At 47.7% G+C, this 26,905-nt stretch overlaps 1 protein-coding gene across 2 annotated transcripts in view; it reads left to right on the top strand.

Moving 5' to 3' along the window:
• zhx3b (zinc fingers and homeoboxes 3b) overlaps nt 1-24,471 on the top strand; it is an 87,641-nt gene extending 63,170 nt beyond the window's left edge. For both annotated transcript variants that reach the window (XM_072515149.1, XM_072515150.1), the window contains 2 exons: nt 12,018-15,001; nt 22,526-24,471. In XM_072515149.1, the coding sequence (XP_072371250.1) occupies nt 12,190-15,001; nt 22,526-22,536 (2,823 nt within the window). In that variant the 5' untranslated portion in view covers nt 12,018-12,189 and the 3' untranslated portion in view covers nt 22,537-24,471. The remainder of the gene's footprint in view (nt 1-12,017; nt 15,002-22,525) is intronic.
• The last annotated feature ends 2,434 nt before the right edge of the window (nt 24,472-26,905 follow it).

The following is a 26,905-nucleotide window of genomic DNA, read 5'->3' as shown; positions in this document are numbered from 1 at the left end:
ATATATATTAATATATATGGCTGGAGGTTGTCCAGTTGCTAGCAGTATTACAGAAGAAGCCAGAGTGACCTCGAATTGTACTGACCCGAGATCGAGACCTGTGTGCATCACTGGGCAGCACGGTGGCGCAGTGGGTTAGCCCTGCTGCCTCACGGCGCCAAGGTCCCAGGTTCGATCCCGGCTCTGGGTCACTGTCAGTGTGGAGTTTGCACATTCTCCCCGTGTTTGCGTGGGTTTCGCCCCCACAACCCAAAAGATGCGCAGGGTAGGTGGATTGGCCGTGCAAAATTGCCCCTTAATTGGAAAAAAATGAATTGGGTACTCTAAATTAAAAAAAAAAAAAAAGACCTGTGTGCATCAGACTGACCAGGAGAACGCTCTGCATTGCCAAATAACTGGTACAGAACGGAGTGGTGCCATGGGCTATGATGATAGGTGGGCTGAGGCGGGTGGGGTTGCTCTAGTGATATTCCCACTGCACGTGTAATCCAGGGACCAAGGGTCCAATCCCACCACGGCAAATGGTGGAAATTTGAATTAAATTAAAATCTGGAATTGAAAGTCTTAACGATGACCACAAAAACCATTGTCGACCATTGTAAAAATCCACCTGGTTCGCGAATATCCTTTTCGGGAAGGAAATTATCCATACCTGGTCTGACCCACAGCAATGTGATTGGCTCTTTAAAAGAAATGCCCTTGGCAAAGGCCTAGCAAACCACTCTCCGTTCAAGGGCAATTGAGAAGGGCAACAAATGCTGGCCCGGCCAACGAAACCCACATTCCATGAATATATATTTTTTAAAATCAGGGTTGCCAACCCTCCAGGTTGCCCTGGATTCCTAGAATTAAGATTCATCCCCCAAACACTGCTACAAGCCACTCTGAATGAAAAATCAGGACCATAATGAAAGGACTGTTTGACAGGTCGGGATGGTTTGAGGTGGGAGGTCAGTGATGAAACCTCCAGGGATACCATCAAGCAGAATTGGCAACCTCAACCGCCAACCAATCTAGTTTGTGCGTGTGACGTTGCCTCCCGACTGTGAAAGGTCTTGAGAAGGCTGACCAGGGCGAGAGATCTAGGGGGCCTCTTGTGTCAGACGCAGCACTGACTGGAGTCAGGCGCACGGAGCGCGAGATGGATTATTGTCTGTCTAACCGTCAGCTCTTGACTTGATTCATTCCCCTTCCACCCCCCACCCTCACCCCGGCAAGCAGACTGATTCCATGGAGAAATGCTCCCGTGCAGCACACTCTTTTCCTGCCGTATTGCTGGCATGCCCTGGGGTGTGAGGTGGCAGGGGTGAATGCAAGCTTTTAGCCAAAACAAAGGTGCACAAAATAAGTACGATTTTATTTTTTTTCGTTGTTGTTGAAAGTTTCTTCTTAAATGGGACTGGTGATTCTGTCATCTGTGGTCTAAGGCCTAGGCCTCAAGGAGTTAACTAAAGTGGGACAGAACTGGCTGTCAGCAACTCTCTCTCTCTCTCTCTATGGTTCAGTAACCTGATGGATGTCATCAACACTAACTGAGTAAAATATATTAAGGCACAGGCAAAGGAGAAGGGGAAAAATATATAGGATCTTGTTTGTTCTCCAGCGCAATGATTTCCGTCTATATTTCTGCTGTTCTCTCGTTCTTCTGAAGCGACTGACTGACTGGTTTCATGAGTGCCTGCAGCCTAGGCCTGTTTGCAAACATAGCAAAATGATGAGCACAGGAGGGCGAACTGGCCAATCAAGCTGCCCGACACCACCACATGACAGATGTGCCATCACCGACTGGACACACACTTTCCCCCTTCTGCCCAATGCAATACCCCCCCCCCCCCCCCCCCCCCACCCAACCACCACCGTGTTATCTCCTTGGAGAGGCACGAAATGCATTCTGGGTCAAGCAGGAAATAAATACTCTGGAAAATTTACTCTCTGATCCCCTCAGGTGATTCAAACCAAACCAGGCGTTCTATGGACCATGTGAAAGCGGTAAATCTAGTCAATGGGTCTAGTAATAAACGTGGAATTTTTACAGCACCTATGGAGGCCTATCAGCCCATCATACATAATTATGCTATCTCGCTGAAGAAACTAGTCCCATTTGCCTTCTTTTTAAAGTCACTTGCGTTACGACATGGACAACACAAGTATTTCAGTGGCTGTGGTGCGCTATGAAATGTCTAGTGGTCACAAAAAGTTCCATGTAAATGCAGGTTTTTAGTTCCAGCTCGTTCAAATATTTATCCGCTTACCTTTTAAATAAACTATTACAGGTCCTGCTTCTCACTAGGACATTCCATGTCCTAACAATTCCTGGAGTTTATAAAAATAAAAATAAATCGTACTGCCATATTTATTGCCAAGGAAATGGTCTCCTGTTTTGCCACTTACCGATTCACTGGCTGGAAATCCTGAGCTGGATTCTCCCGTCCCCCAGCTGCATGTTTCTCGGCCGCGCGCGGCTCGCTGGCGGTTGGATTCTATCCTCCCATCGCTAGTCAATGGAATTTCCCATTGAAACTACCCCATGCCACTGCGGGACTCGCTGGCGGGGCTGGGCTGCCAAGGGGAAAAGTGAATCACGCCGGCTGGAGAATTTCAGCCCGTATTTCCTCATTTATTGTAGGAGCCCAGCACATCTGTGCAAAAGACGAGGCTGAGGCATTCGCAACAATCTTCAGCCCGAAGTGCCGAGTGGAAGATCCATCCCGGTCCCCTCCAGAGGTCCCCAGCATCACAGAGGTCAGTCTTCAGCCAATACGATTCAATCCACGAGATATCTAGAAACAGCTGAAGGCACTGGATATTGCAAAGGCTATGGGCCCTGACAATATTCCAGCAATAGTATTGAAGACCTGTGCTCGAGAACTTGCCGCGTCCCTAGCCAAGCTGTTCCAGTACAGCTACAACACTGGCATCTACCCGGCAATGTGGAAAATTGCCCAGGTGTGCCCTGAACACAAGAAACAGGACAAATCCAACCCAGCCAAATGCCGCCCTATCAGCCTACTCTCAATCATCAGCAAAGTACTGGAAAGAGTCATCAACAGTGCTATCAAGTGGCACTTACTCAGCAATAACCTGCTTATGGGCACTCAGTTTGAGTTCCGCCAGGGTCACCCCTGACCTTGTTACAGCCTTGGTTCAACTACGGACAAAAGAGTTGAATGACAGAGATGGCGAGAGAGTGACTGCCCTCGACATCATGGCAGCATTTGACTTGAGCATGGCATCAAGGAGCCCTAGCTAAACTGGAGCCAATGGGAATCGGGAGGGGAAAACTCTCCACTGGTTGGAGTCATACCTGGCACAAAGGAAGATGGTCGTGGTGGTTGGAGGTCAATCATCCCAGCTCGAGGACAACAACGCAGGAGTTCCCCAGGGTAGTGCTCTAGGCCCAGCCATCTTCAGCTGCTTCATCAATGACCTCCCTTCCATCTTAAGGTCAGAAATGGGGATGCTTGCGGGATGACTGCATAATGTTCAGGACCATTCACGACTCCTCAGATAATGAAGCAGTCCATGTCCAAATGCAGCAAGACCTGGACAATATCCAGACGTGGCTGACAAGTGGTAAGTTACATCGCACCACACAAGTGCCAGGCAATTACCAACTCCTTTAAGGGAGGATCTAACCATCGCCTCTTGACGTTCAATGACATCACAATCATTGAATCCCCCACAGTCAACATCCTGGGGTTACCATTAACCAGAAACTGAACTGGACTAACCATATTAATGCTGTGGCTACCAGGGCAGGTCAAAGGCTAGGAATCCTATAGCAAATAACTCACCACCTGACTCCCCAAAGCCTGTTCACCATCTACAAGGCACAAGTCAGGAGTGAGATGGAATACTCTCCACTTGCCTGGATGAGTGCAGCTCCAACAAACACTCAAGAAGCTCGACACCATCCAGGACAAAACAGCCTGCTTGACTGCTCCCCCCTACCACAAACATTCAGTCCCTCACCAGCGACAAACAGTGGCAGCCGTGTGTACCATCTACAAGATGCACTGCAGGAACTCACCAAGGCTCGTTAGGCAGCACCTTCCAAACCTACGACCACTACCATCTAGAAGGACAAGAGCAGCAGATACCTGGGAACCCCACCACCTGGAGGTTCCCCTCCAAGTCACTCACCACCCCGACTTGGAAATATACCTCCATTCCTTCACTGTCTCTGGGGCAAAATCTTGGAACTCCCTCGCGAACGGCACAGTGGGTGTACCTACATCACCGGGGCTGCAGCGGTTCACAAAGGCAACTCACCACCACCTTCTGAAGGGCAACGAGAGGGGGGGCCCATCGGTTCCCGTTTTTAATGGAATGGGGAAGGCACATGGTATTGCACGAGGGATCACAGAAGCCAGCTCACACAGTGAGGGGTTCTTTGCTGTTAATGGACCCTGGATCAGGCTGTTTATCTCAATACTGAGCCGTAACAGTATATTCCCGAATCTTGGGGTTCTGTGACAGATGTGAATAGTCATGTTGTACTGGAGGCCATCCAGTAAAGAACAAAACGTTTGCACAGAATACATTTGGAAAAAACCGATAAAAAAGTATCCATCCCTTTTACAATTCTCTGCGCTCGTCCGATCTCTTACACTTTTCTCTTCTTATGAATAAAGCTCCGTTTCCAAGTGCTTTCTCCACAATATGCAGCCTCGTATCGCTGTATTATCTTTGTCTCTCTCTTCTGTATGCACCGTAGGGCTGTAACATCCTTCTGAATGCTCAGAATTGGACAGTCTAACTGCAATCTGATTCAGGATTACCTTTTCGCTCTTGCTGGCTCCCGATTTCTTTTCAGAAATATAGTTCGGATGCTGTATGTTTCTGATTTTTTTTTTTAAATGAGTCCTGATGATTAAGCTGAGTCTTTATTTCAAATTTAAATTCGCCAATTCTTTTTTTTTTCCAATGAAGGGGCAATTTAGGGTGGCCAATCCGCCTACTCTGCTCGTCTTTTTGGGTTGCGGGGGGGGGGGGGGGGTGAGACCCACGCAGACATGGGGAGCTCACTCGTTTAATAGGGGGAGCTGACAGCGATTTGCCCTTGGAGTCATCTGAAAAGGCAGGAATAAATTTAAAGTTGTTGGCCACGTTGAACTGGATCAGTGCCTTACACCTGAGGGCCCAGAACCATAGCTTGTAGTATCAGTGGCAGCTCGCCCAAGGTGCTTTTTTTGATTTTGGTGATAGGGATGGTTTATGTGGTCATTCTGACCTTTTACACCATCAGCTTCTGCTGCCAGTCAAACCCCTGAATGGAGATTGTGTAGATCATAGCTTGGCATAGGGCACGGAGACATCCTTCAAATTATGCAAATAGCACGTTGGCATTCTGAACAGATTGTGCCTTAATTTGTTTTGTTTTTTAATTTAGAGTAGCCAATTCATTTTTTTTCCCCCCCCATTAAGGGGCAATTTAGCGTGGCCAATTCACCTACCCTGCACAGCATTGGGTTGTGGGGGTGAAACCCACGCAGACACGGGGAGAATGTGCAATTTGTGACAATAGGAATTTTATATTTACTTCACCCCTGAACATGATTCTCATCATTTCCTACAAAACAATCAGGCAGCAGATAATCAAATAACATTTGTTCTACATAAGTGCCAGGCAATGACCATCTCCCAACAAGAGAAAATCCAACCGTCTCCTCATGACATTCAATGGAATTACCATTGCTGAATCCTTTGAGGTTACCATTGACCAGGAACTGAACTGGACTAGCCATATAAATACTGTGGCAGCTGAAAGAGTGTGAATTTTGCGATGAGTAACTCACCTCCTACCTAACTCACCTCCTACCTCACCAAAGTCTGTCCGCAATGTACAAGGCACAAGTCAGGAGTGTGATGGAATACTCTCCACTTGTTTGGATGAGTGCAGCTCCAACAACGCTCAAAAGTCTCGACACAAAGCAGCCCGTTTGACACCACATCCACCACCTTCAAAATTCTCCACCACCAATGCACAGTGGCAGCCGTGTGTACCATCGACAAGATGCACTGCAGCAACTCGCCAAGATTCCTTTGTCAGCACCTTCCAAACCCGTGACCTCTACTACCTAGAATGACAAAGTGAACAGACACATGGGAACACCACAACCTGCACGTTCTCCTCCAAACCACACACCGTTCTTATTTGGAACTCTGATGTTGCTGGGTCAAAGTCCTGGAGCTCCCTCCGTACCAGCACTGTGGGTGTACCTACACAACATGGACTGCACCCGTTCAAGAAGGCAGCTCACCACACACTTCTCAAGATCTATTATGGATGGGCAGTAAACACAGGCCTAGCCAACGATGCCCACATCCTGCGAAATAATAAAAATAAAAATTGGTTCTCTTCATTCTGTCTCGGTATCTGCTATCATAGATTGTCATAGAATTTACAGTGCAGAAGGAGGCCATTCGACCCATCGAGTCTGCACCAGCTCTTGGAAAGAGCACCCTACCCAAGGTCAACACCTCCACCCTATCCCCATAACCCAGTAACCCCACCCAACACTAAGGGCAATTTTCGACACTAAGGGCAATTTTTCATGGCCAATCCACCTAACCTGCACATCTTTGGACTGTGGGAGGAAACCGGAGCACCCGGAGGAAACCCACGCACACACGGGGAGGATGTGCAGACTCCGCACAGACAGTGACCCAAGCCGGAATCGAACCTGGGACCCTGGAGCTGTGAAGCAATTGTGCTATCCACAAGGCTACCGTGCTGCTATTCTCTCTTTGCACGCAGTGACTTTTTCCAAATGTATTCTGTGCAAACGTTTTGTTCTTTACTGGATGGCCTCCAGTACAACATGACTATTCACATCTGTCACAGAACCCCAAGATTCGGGAATATACTGTTACGGCTCAGTATTGAGATAAACAGCCTGATCCAGGGTCCATTAACAGCAAAGAACCCCTCACTGTGTGAGCTGGCTTCTGTGATCCCTCGTGCAATACCATGTGCCTTCCCCATTCCATTAAAAACGGGAACCGATGAGCATTCCAGTGAGACCAGGCCAATTGTTTATTTTCTCAATTTAGAGTACCCAATTCTTTTTTCTTTCCAATGAAGGGGCACATTAGTGTGGCCAATCCACCTACCCTGCACATCATTTTGGGTTGCGGGGGTGAGACCCACGCAGACACGGGGAGAATGTTTAAACTCCACACGGACAGTGACCTGGGGCCGGGACCGAACCCGAGTCCTCGGCGCATGAGGCAGCAGTGCTAACCACTGTGCCGCCGTGCCGCCCTCCCAGGCCAATTGTGAACCAATGAACCGATTCGCTTTGCACGGAGCACATGAAAGAAACCAAATTCTATGTGGGGAATATGAATGATTGGAACACAGTTTTCAATGAAGTTGGGTCATCATCTCGTAATACGGGGAGTAACATTGCCCATATTCGCCTGGTTTTGGGGTGAGCCTTACGGCTTCTCTTGCCCTCCGTGTGCTGAGAATTGGTTTGCCAAGCTGTCAGCCAAACCCCTTTGAATGAGAGAACCTCTGGCATGGGAGCCATGATGGGGCTTTGGCAAAGATACCTGCTGGTAACTCAGAATCTGCATCCATTCAACATTGAGGTGCCCCGATATGTCATAATTGGACTTTTCCCCATTGTCTCAAAACCAGCAACACGATTTAGACGCAACTGGCATTCCAGCTCATTTGCTCTGAGCAACATCCCAGATAACATCCCTGATAACATCTGTCATTCAGGCATTTAACCCATTTTCAACCTCCCAACAGCAGCTCGGGCCAAGTGGATAAATTTTGAAATGTGGCCCTTCTTAATTTCCTCTTTTAGAAGGTGCCAATTATTCAACCAGTTGTTTGTTTGTTTGTCCCAGCCGAACCCTCCAGATGTATTACAGTCTTTGATCAAACTGAGATGGAAAGGGAAGTAATATAACACCAGGAGTAAAAACGACAGATCATTTCTCTGCGCTTAATGCTGTGCTCCAAAACAATAGCAACTTGCATTTATAGAACACAATGAAAAAGCCTAAAGACCTTAATCTTAATGTTGTTTAAGAACTGGGTAATGAGCATTAATGAAAAGTGAATGAAAGACCTTTTCTCTTTGGTTATTTAGAACGCTAATGAATGTGTGCAGCGTTCCACAGCCACATTGTGAATGAATGAATAATTTGCTTTGCGTCAAACTTGGAGTTGGGGAGCTTAACAAAAGATATTATGAATCATCACCTCAACAATTAACAAATAAATAAGACAGTGCAGCTATTCAAGGTGTAGCTGACATCAGTGGGTGCATTGCAGGGAAGGCGAAGCTGTTCTTGGAACACAGTGAGAGTAAGGTACATGTGCACAGTCCTCAGTCACTGTGCTGCAATGAACTCAACCAGCTTTGCGTGGGGAGAGAGGAATGTGTGGGGAGGTTCAGGCGCACTGTGGAGACTCCAGTCCCTGGCGACCCTCAGACAACCAATCACTGGCAGTGACTATATTGGCCCCTCAATTTTATCTTCCAGACATTTTGGGGTGTCTGAGTGGCTTTTGTGCATCTGATATTTCACTGGCGTTTGGTGAAAGAAGTCAGAGGGTCGTCTAATTCACCATCTATCATTCTGATGGCTACATGATAACAATATTTACAGAGTTGTTGACTAATCGTAGTAAGTAATATGTATCAATTAGTCTACAACAGACTCAGACTTGACACAAGAGGAACTTCTAATGGTTGGGTATTTTGGCATTGATAGGTCCAAATTCATCAGTTTGGATATTCTGAATCCTCCCTCAGTGTACCCGAACAGGCGCCGGAGTCTGGAGACTCGGGACTTCTCACAGTAACTTCATTGCAGTGTTTTTTTTTTAATAAACATTTTATTGAGGTATTTTTGGTATTATAGCAACAACACAATAAACAATGTACATGAAACTATAACCATAGTGCAAAAGCCATATCTCTCCCCTACAGGTCCCACCTATTATTAACCCCCTACTCTAAGCTAAACTAAACCCCCCCCCCCCGCTTCTGCTAACGATTAACTTTCCATGAAGAAGTTGACGAACGGTTGCCACCTCCGGGCGAACCCCAACAGTGACCCTCTCAAGGCAAACTTGATTTTCTCCAAACAGAGAAAGCTAGCCATGTCCGATAGCCAGGTCTCCGACTTCGGGGGCTTTGAGTCCCTCCAAGCTAATAGTATCCATCTCCGGGCTCCCAGGGAAGCAAAGGCCAGAACGTCTGCCTCTTTCTCCTCCTGGATTCCCGGGTCTTCCGACACCCTGAAAATCGCCACCTCTGGACCCAGCGGCACCCTTGTTTTTAACACTTTGGACATGACTTCTGCAAACCCCTGCCAAAATCCCCTAAGCTTCGAGCATGCCCAGAACATGTGGACATGGTTCGCTGGCCCTCTCACACATTTTGCACACCTGTCTTCCACCCCTAAGAATCTGCTCATCCGGGCCACTTGTCATGTGAGCCCGATGAACGACCTTGAATTGTATCAGGCTGAGCCTGGCACATGTCGCGGACGCGTTGACTCTACTCAACGCGTCCGCCCATAGACCATCCTCTATCTCTCCTCTCAGCTCCTCCTCCCACTTGCGCTTCAGCTCCTCGGTCTGCATCTCCTCTGACCCCATAAGTTCCTTGTAAATGTCTGAGACGCTCCCTTCTCCTACCCACCCTCTGGAAACTACCCTGTCCTGAATCCCCCTTAGCGGTAGGAGTGGGAAGGTTGACACCTGTTTACGTAGGAAGTCCCGCACCTGCAGATACCTAAATTTGTTTCCCTTCGCCAACCCAAACATTTCCTCCAGCATCCTCATACTCGGAAAGCTCCCCTCTATAACCATGTCCCCTATCCTCTCAATCCCTGCTGTCCGCAATATCCGGAACCCCCCATCCTTACTTCCCGGGGCAAACCGGTGATTATTACAAATTGAGGACCAGACCGATGCTTCCTCTGCTCCCACATGTCTCCTCCATTGCCCCCAGGCACTCGGGGCCGCCACCACCACGGGGCTGGTGGAGTACCATGCCGGCGGGAACGGCAGAGGCGCAGTTACCAACGCCCCCAAACTGCTGCCCTTGCATGAAGCATACGCTCCCATGCCGTCCCCTCCCCCACCACCCACTTCCTGATCATGGCTATATTCGCCGCCCAGCAATAGTTACTAAAATTTGGCAGCGCCAGCCCGCCCTCTCCCCGACTCCGCTCAAGCATTATCTTCCTTACCCGCGGGGTCTTGCCCGCCCAAACAAAGCCAGAGATCACTTTGTTGACCCGTTTAAAAAAGGACCGCGGAATAAAGATGGGGAGACATTGAAAAACGAACAGGAATCTCGGGAGCACCGTCATCTTCACCGTCTGCACCCTCCCAGCTAATGACAACGGGAGCGCATCTCATCTCCGAAAATCGTCCTTCATTTGGTCTACTAGCCGGGCCAGATTTAATTTATGCAGCCGGTCCCATTCCCGTTCCACTTGAATGCCTAGGTACCTAAAGCTTCCCCCTACTAATCTAAACGGCAGCTCCCCCAATCGTGTCTCCTGTCCCCTCGCCTGGACCGCAAACATCTCACTTTTCCCCATTTTTAGCTTACACCCCGAAAACCGGCCAAATTCCTCTAGAATCCTCATGATTTTTTCCATCCCCTCTAATGGGTCCGATACATACAGAAGCAGGTTGTCTGCATAGCTCATTGCAGTGTTAATGTAAACCTACTTGTGCCAATAAGAAAGATTATTATTCTAATCTATTTTGCTTCCCTTTCTTTTTCGATTTTGCTCATATTTCCATTCATCTGTGATTTCCCCTGTCATCCACAGGTCACTAAGTGCCCCTCCCCCACATCATCCATGCGTCACGCCATGAAGTGCTCCCCATGAAACCTCGGTGTTACATCATTAAATGCTCGTCTAGTTGATGGGCAGCAAAGCTATTAGAAGGCCTGTATGTGATTGCTTCATAATAATAATAATCTTTATTGTCACAAGTAGGCTTACATTAACACTGCAATGAAGTTACTGTGAAAATCCCCGAGTCACCACACTCCGGTGCCTGTTCGGGTACACTTTGAGGGAGAATTCAGAATGTACAATTCACCTAACAGCACGTCTTTCGGTACGTGTGGGAGGAAACCCGAGCACCCGGAGGTAACCCACGCAGACACGGAGAATGTGCAGACTCCGCACAGACAGTGACCCAAGCCGGGAATCGAACCTGGGACCCTGGAGCTGTGAAGCTCCCATGGAGTGCTACCCATTGTGCTACCGTAGACACTTGTTGGCGCTACGAGCATCTTCCTCTGTGGAAAGGGCACGTTTTGCTTTCTGGGACATTGCCTGCATGCACTTGTGCAAGATATCATTTTCACACAGCCAAAAATTGAAGATAATTTTCTTCCTCCACGAGAGTTTCAATGAAGTGTAAAAATGGCGACGGGAAATTGGCACTCGCAATGCACTGTGGGAAACAACTGGCACTCCAATTTCTAATTTTCTGCCCCCGAATCCGGATTGAACCTGGACTCTGAGAAGAATATTTTGAGCTGTGTTGGAGTAAAAAAAAAGTCTCTGAAAAAAACCCGAGGATGTCCCATCGCATTTTGGATCCAATTTGGTATATTTGTAACTGCAGTCTGAATTGTAATGTAGGGAAATGATTCAGTCAATGTGCTCATGGCAAATGTTCTATTATTGAACCAAGGGTGACTAGTTACAGGTCAATGACTTGGGGAGCAAATTAAGGTGATGAATGAATAATGTTTAATATGGTGTGCATGATACATTCACATATATTAATTTGACCGATTTGTCCAGTCATACATTGGTGTGAATATGCCGCCTGACAACACTGACTATTTTACATGGTGCTCACAGCCACCTTGACACCAACTCTCTCTTCTAGAAAAAAGGAACAATGTGAAAATTACATATTCCATTGGTAAAATGTGAACTTTAAAATTGGCAAATTGTTTGCTTTAATGTACCTCTAACTTTTCTTTCTTGCTTATGTCTTGCAGGCGGGTCCGTCCTTGAGCGGTTCCGAGCATTCGGCGAATTGTCCCAGTTGAGAGACACTCAAACCGAGACAAGTTTAATGGCGAGAGGAGGACTGTAAACAGGGGGTTTGTGCTTTGTTGAGGCTAAGGACTTCAGCCCCACTTCCCTCTTCACATCGCATTGCCATTCATCATGGCCAGCAAGAGAAAGTCCACCACTCCTTGTATGATACCAGCCAAAACCTTGGCCATGCACGATCCAGTTATGGACATTACCCCAGAATACAATGAAGATGATGAAGCTTCTCCGCAAGCATTTCCCATCGAAGATCTGTCTGCTGCCGAGGAGGCATTCACGGTGATCAGTAATAACGAGGTTGCAGAGCGCGGTGGATTTGAATGCAAGTACTGCAGTTACACAAGCCAGGACTACCACGCGTTTACTGTGCATATAGAATCAGAGCACTCTGACACAAGTGTGGACCAACTGTACGTTTGTGTTGAGTGTAACTTTAGTGCCAAGAGTCAGGAGTCCCTGACGGTGCACAACGCCCTGAGCCACCCCAACGAGACCAACCTGAAAGTGAGCGTCATCAAAAAGAACAGCCAGACGGTTGTGGAGCAGGGCGTCTCTGAGACGAATAGCAATGACAGCAGAGAGAATGGCGAGGAGGCGGAAACTCAGTCAGAAATCTCCATCAGCAAAACGCCCATCATGAAAATGCTAAAGGCCAAGCCGGAAGGCAAGAGGATCACCGTCTCTCACGCCGGAAGGGAAGAGCCCAACGATGAAGGAGGGGTGGCTGAGGAGACTGTGAAAAAAACTGAGGGCCCGGACGTGACGGAGGTTCTGTCAGCCAATGGGCTGACGACCCCTTCCCAAACCGTAAATGGGACGGCTGTCTTGTCTGTGCCTGTCCTGCAGGCGGGCGTGACGCAGATAGTCCCCGTGATTCAGCGGCCAGCTTCGAGTAACAGTTCCAGCCCCCTCCCCAAAGTCATGATCCCGTTGAGTAGTATCCCCTCGTACAATGCAGCCATGGACTCCAACAGCTTCCTCAACAACTCCTTCAATAAATTCCCCTACCCGTCGAAGGCTGAGCTGTGCTGGCTGACTGTGGTGACCAAGTACCCAGAGGAGCAGCTGAAAATCTGGTTCACCGCCCAACGGCTCAAGCACGGCATCAGCTGGACTCCCGAAGAAATAGAGGACGCCCGCAAGAATATGTTCAGTACCATCATTCAGAGTGTGCCACAACAGACCATCACGGTGCTGCCCACGCAGGTGACCACCACCAATGGCGGGCAGCATGTCTTGCAGGCCAACTTCCCTTGCCAGCTGTTGACTCCGGGGGGCAATATTGTTGTCACCCAGCCGGGTGGGGTGGTGAAAGGAGCCACGTTGGCGGGCTCCCCCGTCGCTGTCAGCCTCGCCACCATCGCCAAACCACAGAACCCCTCAAAACTTCAGGTGCAGAAGCTGGGGGGTTCAGTGGTCAGTTCAAATGTCAAGATTCTAGCCGCCCCCTCGGTGGGTCAGCCAGGGGCTGTGGTCACATCCAGTCTCCTCACGACGTCTAATCTAGTTTCGGAGTTTGGGACCTACAAGTACAAGAAAACGAAAGAGCAGCTGGCGGCTCTGAAGCAGAGCTTCCTGCGAGCTCAGTTCCCAGAGCACGAGGAGGTCGACCGGCTTGTAAGAGTGACAGGTTTGCAGGGCAAAGAGATTCGGAAGTGGTTCAGTGACCGCCGGTACAACTACAAGAACCTAAAGTGCAACCAATCCTTCGACGCAAGCAGTGTCAATGTAGTCCCCACTGAGCTGGCCCCCGAGGAAACGCTCACCCTGCCTTTGTCCACTACCTACTTGCCGATCTCGCACCAGTTCCGCCGGCAGTGGCAAACCAACTGTGACTTCACCCCGCCCAAGTTCAAGGGGAAGTCGGCCGAGCAGCTCAGCGTCCTGGAGCACAGCTACACTCAGAGCCCCTTCCCGCCCGAGGAGGAGGTGGACAGATTGCGGATCGAGACCAAAATGACCAGGCGGGAGATCGACCTTTGGTTCTCCGAGCGGAGGAAGGCCAATCTGGACAAGCAGGCCTTGAAAGCCCACCAGGAGGACCCGGACCTCAAAGACGACATTGATTCTGGGGAGGAGGAGGAGGACTCTGACGGCGAAGGGACGCCGAGCGACAGCAGTTCGGTGGACATGAAGAGGCTTATACTCCCTCAGGAGCGGCTCAAGGTCAGCCCCTTGAAAATCTGCCTGAAAGATGGCTCAAACATGTGCATCCAGCCCAAGATTCTGCAGGCTGGCAAGCCGCTGAATCTCAGCTCTGTCCCCTCAGGCGCGTCCCCAAACGCTGTCAAGTACAAAGGTCAAAATAAGAAAACGGTTCACCAGCTTCACTTGATGAAGCTACAGTTTATGCGGACACAATGGCCAACAGTTGAAGAGTATGACGAGTTGGCTATCAAATCACGGTTGCCCAGGACCGAGGTAGTTCGTTGGTTTGGCGACGCACGATACGCATTAAAAAATGGACAGCTGAAATGGTACGACGATTACAAAAAAGGCATCTACGCCATCCGCTCCGGCAGCAACAGCTTAATTACCGACGTACCGGTGGACAATTATAGGCTCAAACGAACACCCTCCAAAAAAAGTGGGAAAATGGTCCTGTTCGAGTATTACACCCAGCACCGGATGCTTCACGAGGAGGATCTAGACCGGCTCTGCGAGAAGTCTTGCATGAGCTACGAGCAGGTGAGAGACTGGTTTGCAGAGAAACAGACTGAGGACGCCATGTACATGTCAGACTACAGCAATGAAGATCAGCAGTCGACCAACGGGGAGAGCGACAAAGTGGACAAGGCCAAATGCGGTCAACGCTTCGCAACGGAAGAAGTCTACTCTGATGTGACAGACAACAGTGATAACTGGGATATCCCTTCACGGGAGGGCCAAGCAGAACTGAATGAGTTTGATGCTGAGAACATTTCTGGTGAGGCTTGAGTTGCAATGAGTATAGCAAAGCTAAACTGATACAAAGAGGTCTCCCTGTAGTGTCTGCTGTCAGTCACAAAGTTGATGATGTGGTTTAAAAGAAGGGAGAAATACTTTGAGAGACTAACCAAGCATATTTTAACACTTTTATCTTCAAATGATTTCCTATCAGCACAGAATACAGTAAGAGATCAATAGTTGTAATCCTTGGGGTGTGGACGTTGCTGTTAAGACTGGGCATTTATTGCCTGTCCCTCGGAGCCCTGAACAGCCCATAATACAACTGAGTGGCATGCAAGACGGGTAGGAGTCAACCATAGAAAGCATGCAGTGCAGAAGGAGGCAATTTTGTCCATTGAATCTGCACCAACCCTCCAAAGAAGCCTAGGCCCACTCCCCTGCCCTAACCCCATGCCAATCCAACTAACCTGCACACCGTTGGACAGTGGGAGGAAGCCGTAGCACCCGGAGGAAACCCACCCAGACACGGGGAGAACAAATCCCGAAAGACGTGCTGTTAGGTAATTTGGTCATTCTGAATTCTCCCTCCGTGTACCCGAACAGGCGCCGGAATGTGGCGACGAGGGGCGTTTCACAGTGACTTCATTGCACTGTTAATGTGAGCCTACTTGTGATAATAAAGATGATTATTATTATTAACGTGCAAGCTCCACACAGACAGTCACCCAAGGCCGGAATCAAATCTGGGTGGGTCCCTGGCGCTGTGAGGCAGCGCTGCCGACCACCGCGCCACCCCCGTGGAACTGAAAAAGCAAAGATTGGCATTATCGTGCTTTCACAACCCCAGAACATTCCAAACGTCTATTAGCCAATAAAATACCTTTGAAGTGTTGTAATGTCGGAGACGCACCAGTTGCTCCCACAAACAAAAATATGATGCTAACTGGATAATCTGTTTCCAGCAATAAAAGTACAACACCACAGATACTGGAATTGGAAACAGAAAATGCAAGAAAAGCTCTGCGGGTTTGGCAGGCATGGGAAGTTCCAAAGAAGAATCATACTGAACTCATAGCATTAACCCTATTTCTCTCTTCACAGATGCTGCCAGACCCGCTGAGTCTTTCCAATGTTTTCCGTTTTGATTTCTGTCTCTCGAAATGTTGATTGTGGGATAAATATTGACCAGGTCACCCGGGGTAACTCGTCCTCAGATTAACAACCGTTACCATCCACCTGGGACAGCAGATGGATGACCTCAGTTCATCGCCTAATCTGAAAGATAGGACCATCAAAGAAATGTCCCGCTCCTTTGGCGCCGCAGTAAAGTGTCATTTTAGATTTTTGTCCTCAAATCTGCGGAGGGGACCTTGAACCCCCAATCTTCTCACCCACGGGTGAACCGCGGCTGACCCAGTGCGACTGCAGTCTGTATGCCAGACTCGGTAAGAAGGAGACGTTCCCTTCCCTGAAGTACGTCAGTGAACCAGCTTGGGTTTTATATGACAATCTGGCAGCTTTGAGGTCACATTTTACAGGCGGCAGCTTTATATTTGCAATTCCAGACCCTTTAAACTTGATTCAATTTCTTACACCACCACAGATTATGGTTTAGTGCTGTAGAGGAGATGGGTGAAGCCAGAACATGTTAATGGGCCAATACATCAAATCCTCACGCGTGCAATGTCCGTCCCCTTAATTCAGTCTAACGATCCACGCTACTTATAGAACCTTAAAGTAATTGGAAGCCATTTGGCCCCTAAACCTTTCCTGGCTCTTTGAAAGAACCATCCAATTAGTCTCAGTCCTCTGCTCATGTCCTGCAGCCCTGAAAATGGCTACTTATTTTTAGTATATAACCACAACCCTTTTTGAAAGTTACTTTTTTAAAAAAAAATTTTTATTAAAGGTTTTCATAAAATATCAATAACAAAATGAAAAAAGGAACCCAACAGGGTTAAGTACAAAACACAGTCCAGAAAAACAACCCTCCGTACCCCCCTCCCCCCAGTACATAAATAATAAATTAACATTAACACCCCGACTTAATACAACAAGTATATACAGCCCCTCCAATGTAAATAACAAAAACAAAAATGAAAGTTACTTTTTAACTTGCTTCCACAATCTCTTCAGGCAAGTTATTAGCTGGTATAGAGGACCAAGATGGCCATCAACCAATTCCTTGGTCTACTGTAATGTTCCAGTGAAGCACATTGCAAACTGGAGGAACTGCACCACATCTTCCTATTAGGCATGTTACAGCCTTCCAGACTTAACATTGAGTTCAACAACTTCAGACTGTGGGTTCAATCCCTGTCCCGGGTCACTGTCCGTGTGGAGTATGCTCATTCTCCCAGTGTCTGAGTGGGGTCTCGCACCACAACCCAAACAGATGTGCAGGAGGTGAATTATCCATGCTAAATTGCCAATTAATTGGGGGAAAAAAGAATTAGGTACTTTAAAACATCCCCCCATTTTAAAAAAGAATACATTTGGAGCCCCAATTCATTTTTTCCAATTAAGGGCCAATTTAGCATTGTGTGGGGGCGAGACCCACGCAAACACGGAGAGAATGTGCAAACTCCACACGGACAGTGACCCAGAGCCGGGATCGAATCTGGGACATCAGCGCTGTGAGGCAGACGTGCTAACCACTGCCACTGTGCTCTCACCCCATTTTTATTTCTGTCAATTTATTTTTATTTCTTCCATTGATCTGTTTTTCTGTTACCATTGTCCCCCACCCTCCACCCCACTTGGGCCATCTGTTCTTTATCCCTTGTTGCCCCTTTACACACGGCTCACCTTTGTTCAGCCAGTCACACATTCTAATATCTTTATGTGCCACTATCAGCACCCTTCTTAGTCTTAATCGCCCCCATTTACATTTTGTCTTTCTGCCCATGATAAGGGGAGTAAGGTAGCACAGTGGGTAGCACAGTTGCTTCACAGCGCAAGGGACCCAGGTTCGAATCCCGGCTTGGGTCACTGACTGTGCGGAGTCTACACTTTCTCCCTGTGTCACCGTGGGTTTCCTCCGGGTGCTCCGGTTTACTCCCACAAGTCCAAAAAAACGTGCTGTTAGGTGAATTGGACATTCTGAATTCTCCCTCTGTACCCGAACAGGTGCCAGAATGTGGCACAGTAACTTCAATGCAGTGTTAATGTACGCCTACTTGTGACACTAATAAAGATTATTATTATATCCAAGACATCTTTGTCAATCTCCACCTATCGCTGGCCCCCTATCCAGCCCCCACCGCTCCATGGCCCCCACTACAGTATAAGTCTGACCCTATTTCCAGTTCTCTCCAGCTTTGTCAAAGAGTCACCCAGACTCGAAGCGTTAGCTCCCTTCTCTCTCCACAGATGCTGTCAGACTTGCTGCGATTGTCCAATACATTCTGTTTTTATAACCAATTCAAAGTGATTCTCCTTTTCCATTCTGAGGGATCTTTTTATTAAGCTGATAATTGCAAGCATTTGGAAAGAAAGTCTGGCGTCGCAGATTGCAGTGTCTGGTATTCCACTCCCAGCTTATACCAAGCAATCCATTCATTCCCTTTCTTTAACGGGTATTGCGAAATCTCAAGCTACTGTTAGTTCTTTGATTTCTCTGTTAGTGAATCACCACTCCGTTAGGCCGCAGAGGGTACAATGGTGCTGTGATCACAGTAGCGGTCCAACGACCCAGGGACTGTGAGTTCGAATTCTACCATGACACATGGAACTCGATAATCTTGCTGTTTGTGGACTGACAGCAGAAGAAGGGCCGTTAAAGTTACTGTACTTTTGTAAAACCCATCTGGGTTCACCGATCTTCAGGGAAGGGATCTTGGCACCTCTCAATGAATAAAAAGAACAAGGGTAGCAAGTGTATGGGAGCACCATTGTCTCAAATTTCACCTCCAAGACACACCCACCATGACTAGGCCATACGTCGGCCCTTTCCTTCATTGTCGCTGGGTCAAAATTCTGGAATTTCCTGCCTAACAGTACTATGAGGGGGTGGCCCCACCACACAAACCTCAGTGGCTCGAGAAGGCGGCTCCCCATCACCTTCTCAAGGGAAACTAATGTGATGGCCAATGAATGTCAGCCTTGCCACATCCTGAGAATGAATTTTAAAAAAGGATTTGCATTTATATGGTGGCTTTCGTGGTCGCCAGCCATCGCAAAAGCGTTCTCCATCCAAGGAAATATTTTTGAAGTGTAGTCACCATTGTAATTCAGGCATTAGACATGACTTCAGCCCCCCATTGAACCCCACTAAGTGATTGGTTTTGAAGCAGTAAAGTACGCAGTTGTGAAAACAGTTTCTGTTTAAGAAGACCCACAATCTTCTCAGGCCAGTTAAGGGATGGACAATAAGGCGATTGTGACTCTACACATAAAGTGAAGCCCCCTAGATTGCTTGAATTGAATTAATCATGTTTTATATATTATATACTTTTTTAAAAATATTGCCAATTAAGGGGCAATTTAGCAAGGTCAATCCACCTACCCTACACATCTTTGGATTGTGGGGGTGAGACCTACGCAGACACGGGGAGAATGTGCAGAACCGGGTCCTCGGCTAAACACTGCGCCACCGTACCGCCTGTTATGATATACGTATAAATATGTGATATAATAGTATATATAAAGGTAACTTTTAATTACAGGAAACTCTGTGTGTCACGCACCATCTGTATTTAGGCTATACGTGGATGGACACAATCAATTGTGTCACAGAACCACAAAAAGCGTCTATCCGGTGGGGGTTGTGAATCATTGTGGTCACTCAGAGAAGTGCTCTCGTCACACACAGCCTCAACTAATGATCTGTACCATACTAAAACTTAATAAAAACATTTCTGCCAAAATTCTGCTCCCTCTTCCGCCAACATTCAAACCCCCCCCCCCCCCCCCCCCCCCAACCACCGATGAACAGTGGCAGCCGTGTGTACCATGTACAAGATGCACCGCAGTAACTCACCAAGGCTCCTTAGACAACACCTTCCAAACCCACGGCCACTACCATCTAGAAGGACAAGAGCAGCAGATACCTGGGAACCCCACCACCTGGAGGTTTCCCTTCCAAGTCACTCACCACCCTGACTTGGAAATATATCGTCGCTCCTTCACTGTCGCCGGGGCAACATCCTGGAACTCCCTCCCTAACAGCACAGTGGGTCTACATACACCTCAAGGACTGCAGCGGTTCAGGAAGGCAACTCACCACCACCTTCTGAAGGGTAACTAGGGATGGGCAATAAATGCTGGCCTAGCCCATGTCCTGTAAATGAATAAACAACATTTTACAAGGAGACTTGTCCTGTAGGTTCGGTCCTGAGCACGAACGTGACAAGGATTGTTCATATGGTTTGACATCTTTAGTCGGATATATTTGTGGGGCTGTGATCGTATGACCTTCCCCGGAAACCCCCACCCATTCCTCCTCCCATGCTCCTACCATTGGTCAGCTGCCACATCACACAACATTTCCAAGCCAATCACAAAAGTGATTACCTGATTGGATGATTATTGACTATCGATTCAACAGCGTCTTTCCTCCACTTTTTCGGAGCAAATGGTGAACATGTTCAAAAAGATGAAACAGTTTTGTTTCCTGGTCCCTCTGATTATTTTCCCCCTGGGCTTTTCACAACAATATCCTGGAAATTAGTCCTTCACTATTAGCGACTGCAGGGCACTCCTGGTGGATTGGTAACCCTAATTGTCTGTGCAGAGAGAACTGCGTCCATGGAAATATTTTTTAAAAACTGATAGAAAGTTATCTTAACCCCATAAATGTTACAGCTATGTCAAGAGTAAAATAACACCGTGAACTGTGACTATGTCATCACTAAACCATATAGACCATATATTCAGTCCATAATTTCTGCTAGCCTGTCCCATATGAGATGATGGGGAATGGAAAATGCCCTGCAGCTGGCTTCAGTACCTGTAGATTTATGTTTGAGGACAAATAATCTCTTGTTGTTGCTCTTGGTTGCCACCCAGTGATCCCTGTTGGGAATTGCACGTGTGTGAGCTCTGGGTGTGTCTTGGTTCGACGATACATTGGCCCCAGAGATAACACCTGTGATGAGGCATAGACATGAAGAACGTCCACTAACTATGAGGTGCTAGAAGACTGTGGCACCCGTTGGAGCTTGCCAAAGTGAAAATACTGCCTCCTACAGGCCACACCAGACTAGAGACCAGCTCCAAAGGCTTCTCCTAAAGGTGCATTGAAAACTAACTACAAGAAGCCGCGTTTCACTGCTCTCCTTTCTCTTGGTCACTAGGCTTTCCCATCTAAATGCCGGAGGTCAGGCAAAGCCCAGGACTAAGTAAGCAATGGGCACTTGCTGGTTTTTGTACACAGAAACTGTAAATGACCATCGGGTCTGGGGACACCTCCCCAGTGCCTTGTTGCTAATATTTAGTTATAATCGCTCTGTGTTTGGAAATGTATTGAAAACACGTTGGGGTTGAACAAGTCACTTTACCATTGACATTGAGTTGCCAACCCTGGTTCGCCATCTTCCTGGAGGTTTCACCATGTGACCCCCTGCCCTGCCTGTAACCAACCCCACCACCACACTCCTGCCATTGGCCGTGCAATATATATCTAATAATAATCTCTTTATTGTCCCAAGTAGGCTTACATTAACACTGCAATGAAGTGAAAAGCCCCTAGTCGCCACATTTCAATGCCTGTTCGGGTACACTGAGGGAGAATTCAGAATGTCCAATTCACCTAACAAGCACGTCTTTCGGGTCTTGTGGGAGGAAACCGGAGCACGCGGAGGACACCTTGCACACTCCCCATCCCATGCCAATTGGAAAGCAAATAAGGTCTCAATTACTCAATGGGACGATGTTTGTCTGTCAGTCAGTCAAACCAAGTTTTCAACACCCCCTCCCAATAACTAATACATTTTTAAAAAGAATGAAAAAACAATTTAAAAATAAAATGTCACTAAGGTTTTTCTCCTGCAGGTTGCTCTTAACAGTGACCTGGAGAATAATCCATAGAATCCCTACAGTGCAGAAGGAGACCATTCAGCCTATTGGGTCTGCACTGACCCTCTGAAAGAGCACCCCACTCAGGCCCACTGCAAACCCTATCTCCATAGTCCCACCTAACCTGCACATCTATGGACTGGAAGGAAACCAGAGCACACGGAGGAAACCCACGCAGACATGGGGAGAACAGGAAAACTCTGCACAGAGAGCCACCCAAGGTCGGAATTGTACCCGAGTCCCTGGCGTTGTGAGGCAGTGGTGCTAACCACTGTGCTACTGTGCCACCCAATAATCTTCAATTCCTGGAGAATCTGGACTAATCATCACGGGTTGGCGACCCTACATTGACCAACTGATACCCCATCATGCATTTGTTCTCCTTGTCCATTGGACTTTGACCGTCCGTAGTGGACATTGCGCACTCTGCTAATAAAAACCTATTTTCACTGCTGATGAAAAATCAGGTGGCAGTCAACATTCGCTCATGCTTTGTGGAAGCTCTCTCACCATGTTCTTTTTTCCCTTCCCTTTGCTGTTGCAGAAGCAGAGTGACAGGAGATGAGCACCTTTGAAGAAAAGGAATGAAGCTGTGGTTTATTTCTGTCTGAAGAAAGTCTTCGACTGTTCTGGGCCTGATGCTGCCTTTAGCTGCTGCTCAGAGTGATCAGATGCTGCATTGGGAGGCTGCAGCTGTGGTTCAATCTCTCTTGTGTTTTTGTGTGTGTGTGTGTGTGTGTGTGTAATGGCACCATTACTGTAAATAGACAGTGATATAACTGACACAGGAAGGGCGAGGTGCCTGCCTGCGTTTTGAGCACCCTGCAGTTGCCAGAGTCGAGGAATTAACGTCCGTGCGCAGAAGCCTTTTTTTTGTTGTAAATAACAGGACAGGAAAAGAAAAGAGTGAGGTTTTGACGTGTTTGTAAAATGAAGTCTCTCAAATCAGGTGAATCCAAATTGAGATAATGGCGATGGTGGCGCTGAGGTTTGATGTTTGGAACAGGGCCAACCCACCACGAGGCCTCCTCGTTGGGTCATCGTTCCTCGACGGGGCGGAACGCGTTAGTAAAATAATTTGGTAAATCCCGGCTTGCACAGGGTTCGAGACCTGGATATACTTTTGTTCTCTCCAGGATTTTCCTGGTGTTTTTATTGTGTCCTCCCCTCCCTCTCCGCCCACCTCCCTGCCACTCACCACCCTGCCCCAACTTTGTATCTGTGCTCCAGGTGGCACATTTTTACACGGGGAGAATTGGACAATTGAACCCATTCCCGTCTTCGGACAGCACTGGCGGTTGGCTGCCACCTGGTGAAGTGGAGCATGCACCAAGTGAGCAACGTTTCCGCCGCAAAGTAAAGAACGGTCTTCCGGGGCATGCAGGCGTGGGGAGAGAGCGGAGCAAGGCGGATAAGATCCACTGTGACCTGCACGCCTTCTGTTGATACCAGCCCTCGAGCCTAATCAGGCTAAAAAGAAAAGTGTGAACGACTCGATTCTAATCAGAGCTTTGTTCCACTCACGTTTGCGTGGGGCAGTTTAAACCAAAATGACATCTCCGGGAAAACATTTTTAAAAAGGAGTTTTTACTGAGGGAACTGTGCGACTGGGGTCCGGTTCTGGATTTGGTATTTAAGCAGCAAGAGACGACTCAGTTAATTCAGTGGTATGAATGATGGGTTAGATCTGTGCTCATCAGAATAGGAACTGTCAAGCAAGTGATATGCAGGGAGAACTGTACTAATTTAAAAATATATATATATATGTGTGTGAGTGAGTGCGTGTGTGTGTGTGTATATATATTAACAGTCATCGTCGCTATGAGAAACCAAAAAAAAGTATAATTATTTTGCCTGATGCGGCTCTTAACGGAAGACTTGGGGGGCATGGGGGGGTTGGGGGAGGATCTGTGAAGGGGAGGACTGGATTATGGACATACAAATGGAAAAGTGTGCAGGTATCCAAGCAGAACTGCAACTTGCCATGTTTGCTTACAGGGCTGTCGTTACCGAGGAGCTTAACATCTAGAATGATCTTGCCCAGTCTATTGAGGCAGCTGCTCCCAAGCTAGCCTTTTCTTCTGATTGCTGAATGTATTACCTGGGTACAAACTTGACTGAGGGATAAACCCACCTCGACACAACACTACAAACATGTTTCTGAGGGAGGCGGGGAGGCAGGTACACGAAGGGAGCGGCACCTTTGCACCGTGAACCTTTCATTTTCCCGGCCTGGATTTCCAAACGATTTAAGAGACGGTGGTTTCAGATGCAGAAGTTGGACTCTTTTGGTTGACGCGATTCGACCTTTTCAACAACTTTTAACTTAAACTTTCGGATCCTTTCTTCTTTCTAGATAATGGGATGGCATTAGTAATGGTGGAACTGTCATCCTTTTAAGTGTTTTATTGTAAGGCAGGAAGAATTTCCTGCTGAGATGCCTTTGTCTGTTGCTATGTGATCACGTTGGATAAAGACAATTCTCTCCTACCTCGGTGAAATTCAGTGACAATGTTTGATTTGAAAGCTTTAGTCATTATTTGAACTCTTCTTTTTAGTTGATGGCAGAGTGTACCCCACTTGGGTTTCCGTTCCTATCTGCAATGGCAGACCAATACTTATCGTGTCATCCTTTTAGAGAACTAGCAGGTCACCCAACCCATATTGAGAATGGAAATCTTATTTCTAGTGTGCTTAAGATTCCACCATCAACATCGCCAACTGGGACTTAAGCTCTTTTTATTAAAAAAACAAATCCATGTTTGAATTTTGTGCAATTTTGATTTTAGGTTTAATTTTACCTACACAGTAAACTTCCCTTCAAAGACAGATGGCCCAGTGAGATTGTCCATTGGGTAACTCAGTCGTACAGGTCAAGAGGGTTCTAGAATTCCCTCACACCAACCAATCAGAGCTGGGATTGTGGTATCTGGCTGTAATTATCCCTAAAGCACAGGGTTCAAGTGGGGAAAGATGCCCAGTGTCTCATATCCTGATTGCTATTCCCTGGGGTCCCCTGAGATTTTTTTTTTTACTTTAGAGTACCCAATTCATTTTTTATTCCAATGGAGGGGCAATTTAGTGTGGCCAATCCACCTAACCTGCACATCTTTGGGTTGTGGGGGTGAAACCCACGCAGACATGGGGAGAATGTGCAAACTCCACACGGACAGTGAACTGGGGCCGGGATCGATCCCAGGTCCTCAGCGCCGTGAGGCAGTAGTGTTAACCACTGCGCCGCTGTGCCACCCTTGGGATCCCCTGAGTTGAGGATGGGTTTCAGCTCACATATTACTAACGTCTTGCCCCCACCCCACACCCCTGCTGGGATCATTTAACATAAGTGAGCAGATGTGGTGATGTAGTGATATCAGTAAAAAGCACCATGAAGCTGTCACTGTATTGCAACAAAATGGCCTCTAGGGAAGGGAACTTGCCGCCGTTACCCATTCTGGCCGCTGTGTGACTCCAGACCCACACCAGTTTGGCTGACTCTTTACCTGCCCTCTGTAGCAGCCCTGCTTTGCTTCAGAACACGCCATCACTACTTGTCCGGTCATGTCGGGTTGGAGAATGAATGCTGACCACGTCTGCGATGCCCTCTTCCCAGGTGTGACTAAAAATGCAATACGGACAAGTGGGCAAGGTTCCTGAGTCGACCTTGGAAATGTTCCTCATCGAAGAGTCAATCACTTCAGGAGGGGAGAGAAATTGGGAAGGAAAAGACCAAACTGTTTACTGTGCGCTAGGCATGCACCATGAAATAACTGTGGGGTGGCTTCATTATAATCTGCAAACGAACTGGCTGAAAGGTAAAATAGCAAGCAGGCCAATAGTGCCCCTTTCAGTCTTTGGTGCGCTACAGATTATTGGATTTAAAAATCCAACTTGTACTCGTCAACAAGACAGGGTATACCTTAAAGTGACCCTGCCCATCTACCATTGATTAGACTCATGAGAAATGGGATTGAGTTGGCTGGTTGCGGTGTGTTATTGGTGAAGGATTGCAGCGTGCGTCCAGCCCAATAGTTCAACACTGAAGGGAACCATTATAACCAGCAGAGACAATGCAGTAAGACAGAGCACTGGAGCGACGGAATGCCTAGGAGTAAGTTATATAAGGCTGGAGGCTGATGAAGGTGATTGGGCTGTCTAAAGTTATCAACCTCCATTGAACCCTGCGATTATGTCCCAGCATTTTGTTTGTTTGATGACCAAGAAAATAAATGGAAATGGAAAGAAATAATTTTCAATTATCTCCCAGAATTTGGTGTTATTTTCCAGTGATCTGGCCGCCGCATTTAAAAAAACATGTTTGTTCATTTATATGAGGTGTGCCTCACAGGCAAGATCAGCATTTATTGCCCATTCCCAATTGCCCTTGAGAAGGTGGTGGTGAGCTACCTCCATGACTACAATTCAGTGGCTTGCTAGGATCTTTCAGAAGGCAAGAAGGCCTTGCAAAAAAACATTTGGAGCCCAACCATGTGTTTAAAAGAGGTAATGATTCCTCTTTAGAGAACCCGTGGGTGGCACGACAGCACAGTGGTTAGCACTGTTGCTTAACAACTCCAGGGTCCCAGGTTCGATTCCTGGCTTGGTTCACTGTCTGTGCGGAGTCTGCACGTTCTCCCCGTGCCTGCGTGGGTTTCCTCCGGGTGCGCCGGTTTCCGCCCACAGTCCAAAGATGTGCGGGTTAGGTGGATTGGCCATGCTAAATTGCCCTTGATGCCCATAAAAGGTCAGGTGGGGTTACTGGGTTATCGGGATAGGGTGGAGGTGTGGGCTTAATTAGGGTGCCCTTTTCGGGGGCCGGTGCAGACTCGATGGGCTGAATGGCTTCCTTCTGCACTGTAAATTCTATAAGGAGTCAACAATATTTGCCACCCTTCCTTGAAATGGCAATGCATTTCCAGGCGCATGA

Source organism: Scyliorhinus torazame, chromosome 8 (assembly GCF_047496885.1).
Source record: "Scyliorhinus torazame isolate Kashiwa2021f chromosome 8, sScyTor2.1, whole genome shotgun sequence".
Taxonomy (NCBI): Eukaryota; Metazoa; Chordata; class Chondrichthyes; order Carcharhiniformes; family Scyliorhinidae; genus Scyliorhinus; species Scyliorhinus torazame.
The sequence above is the reverse complement of the archived record's forward strand: the minus strand, read 5'-3'. Positions and strand labels throughout refer to the sequence as shown.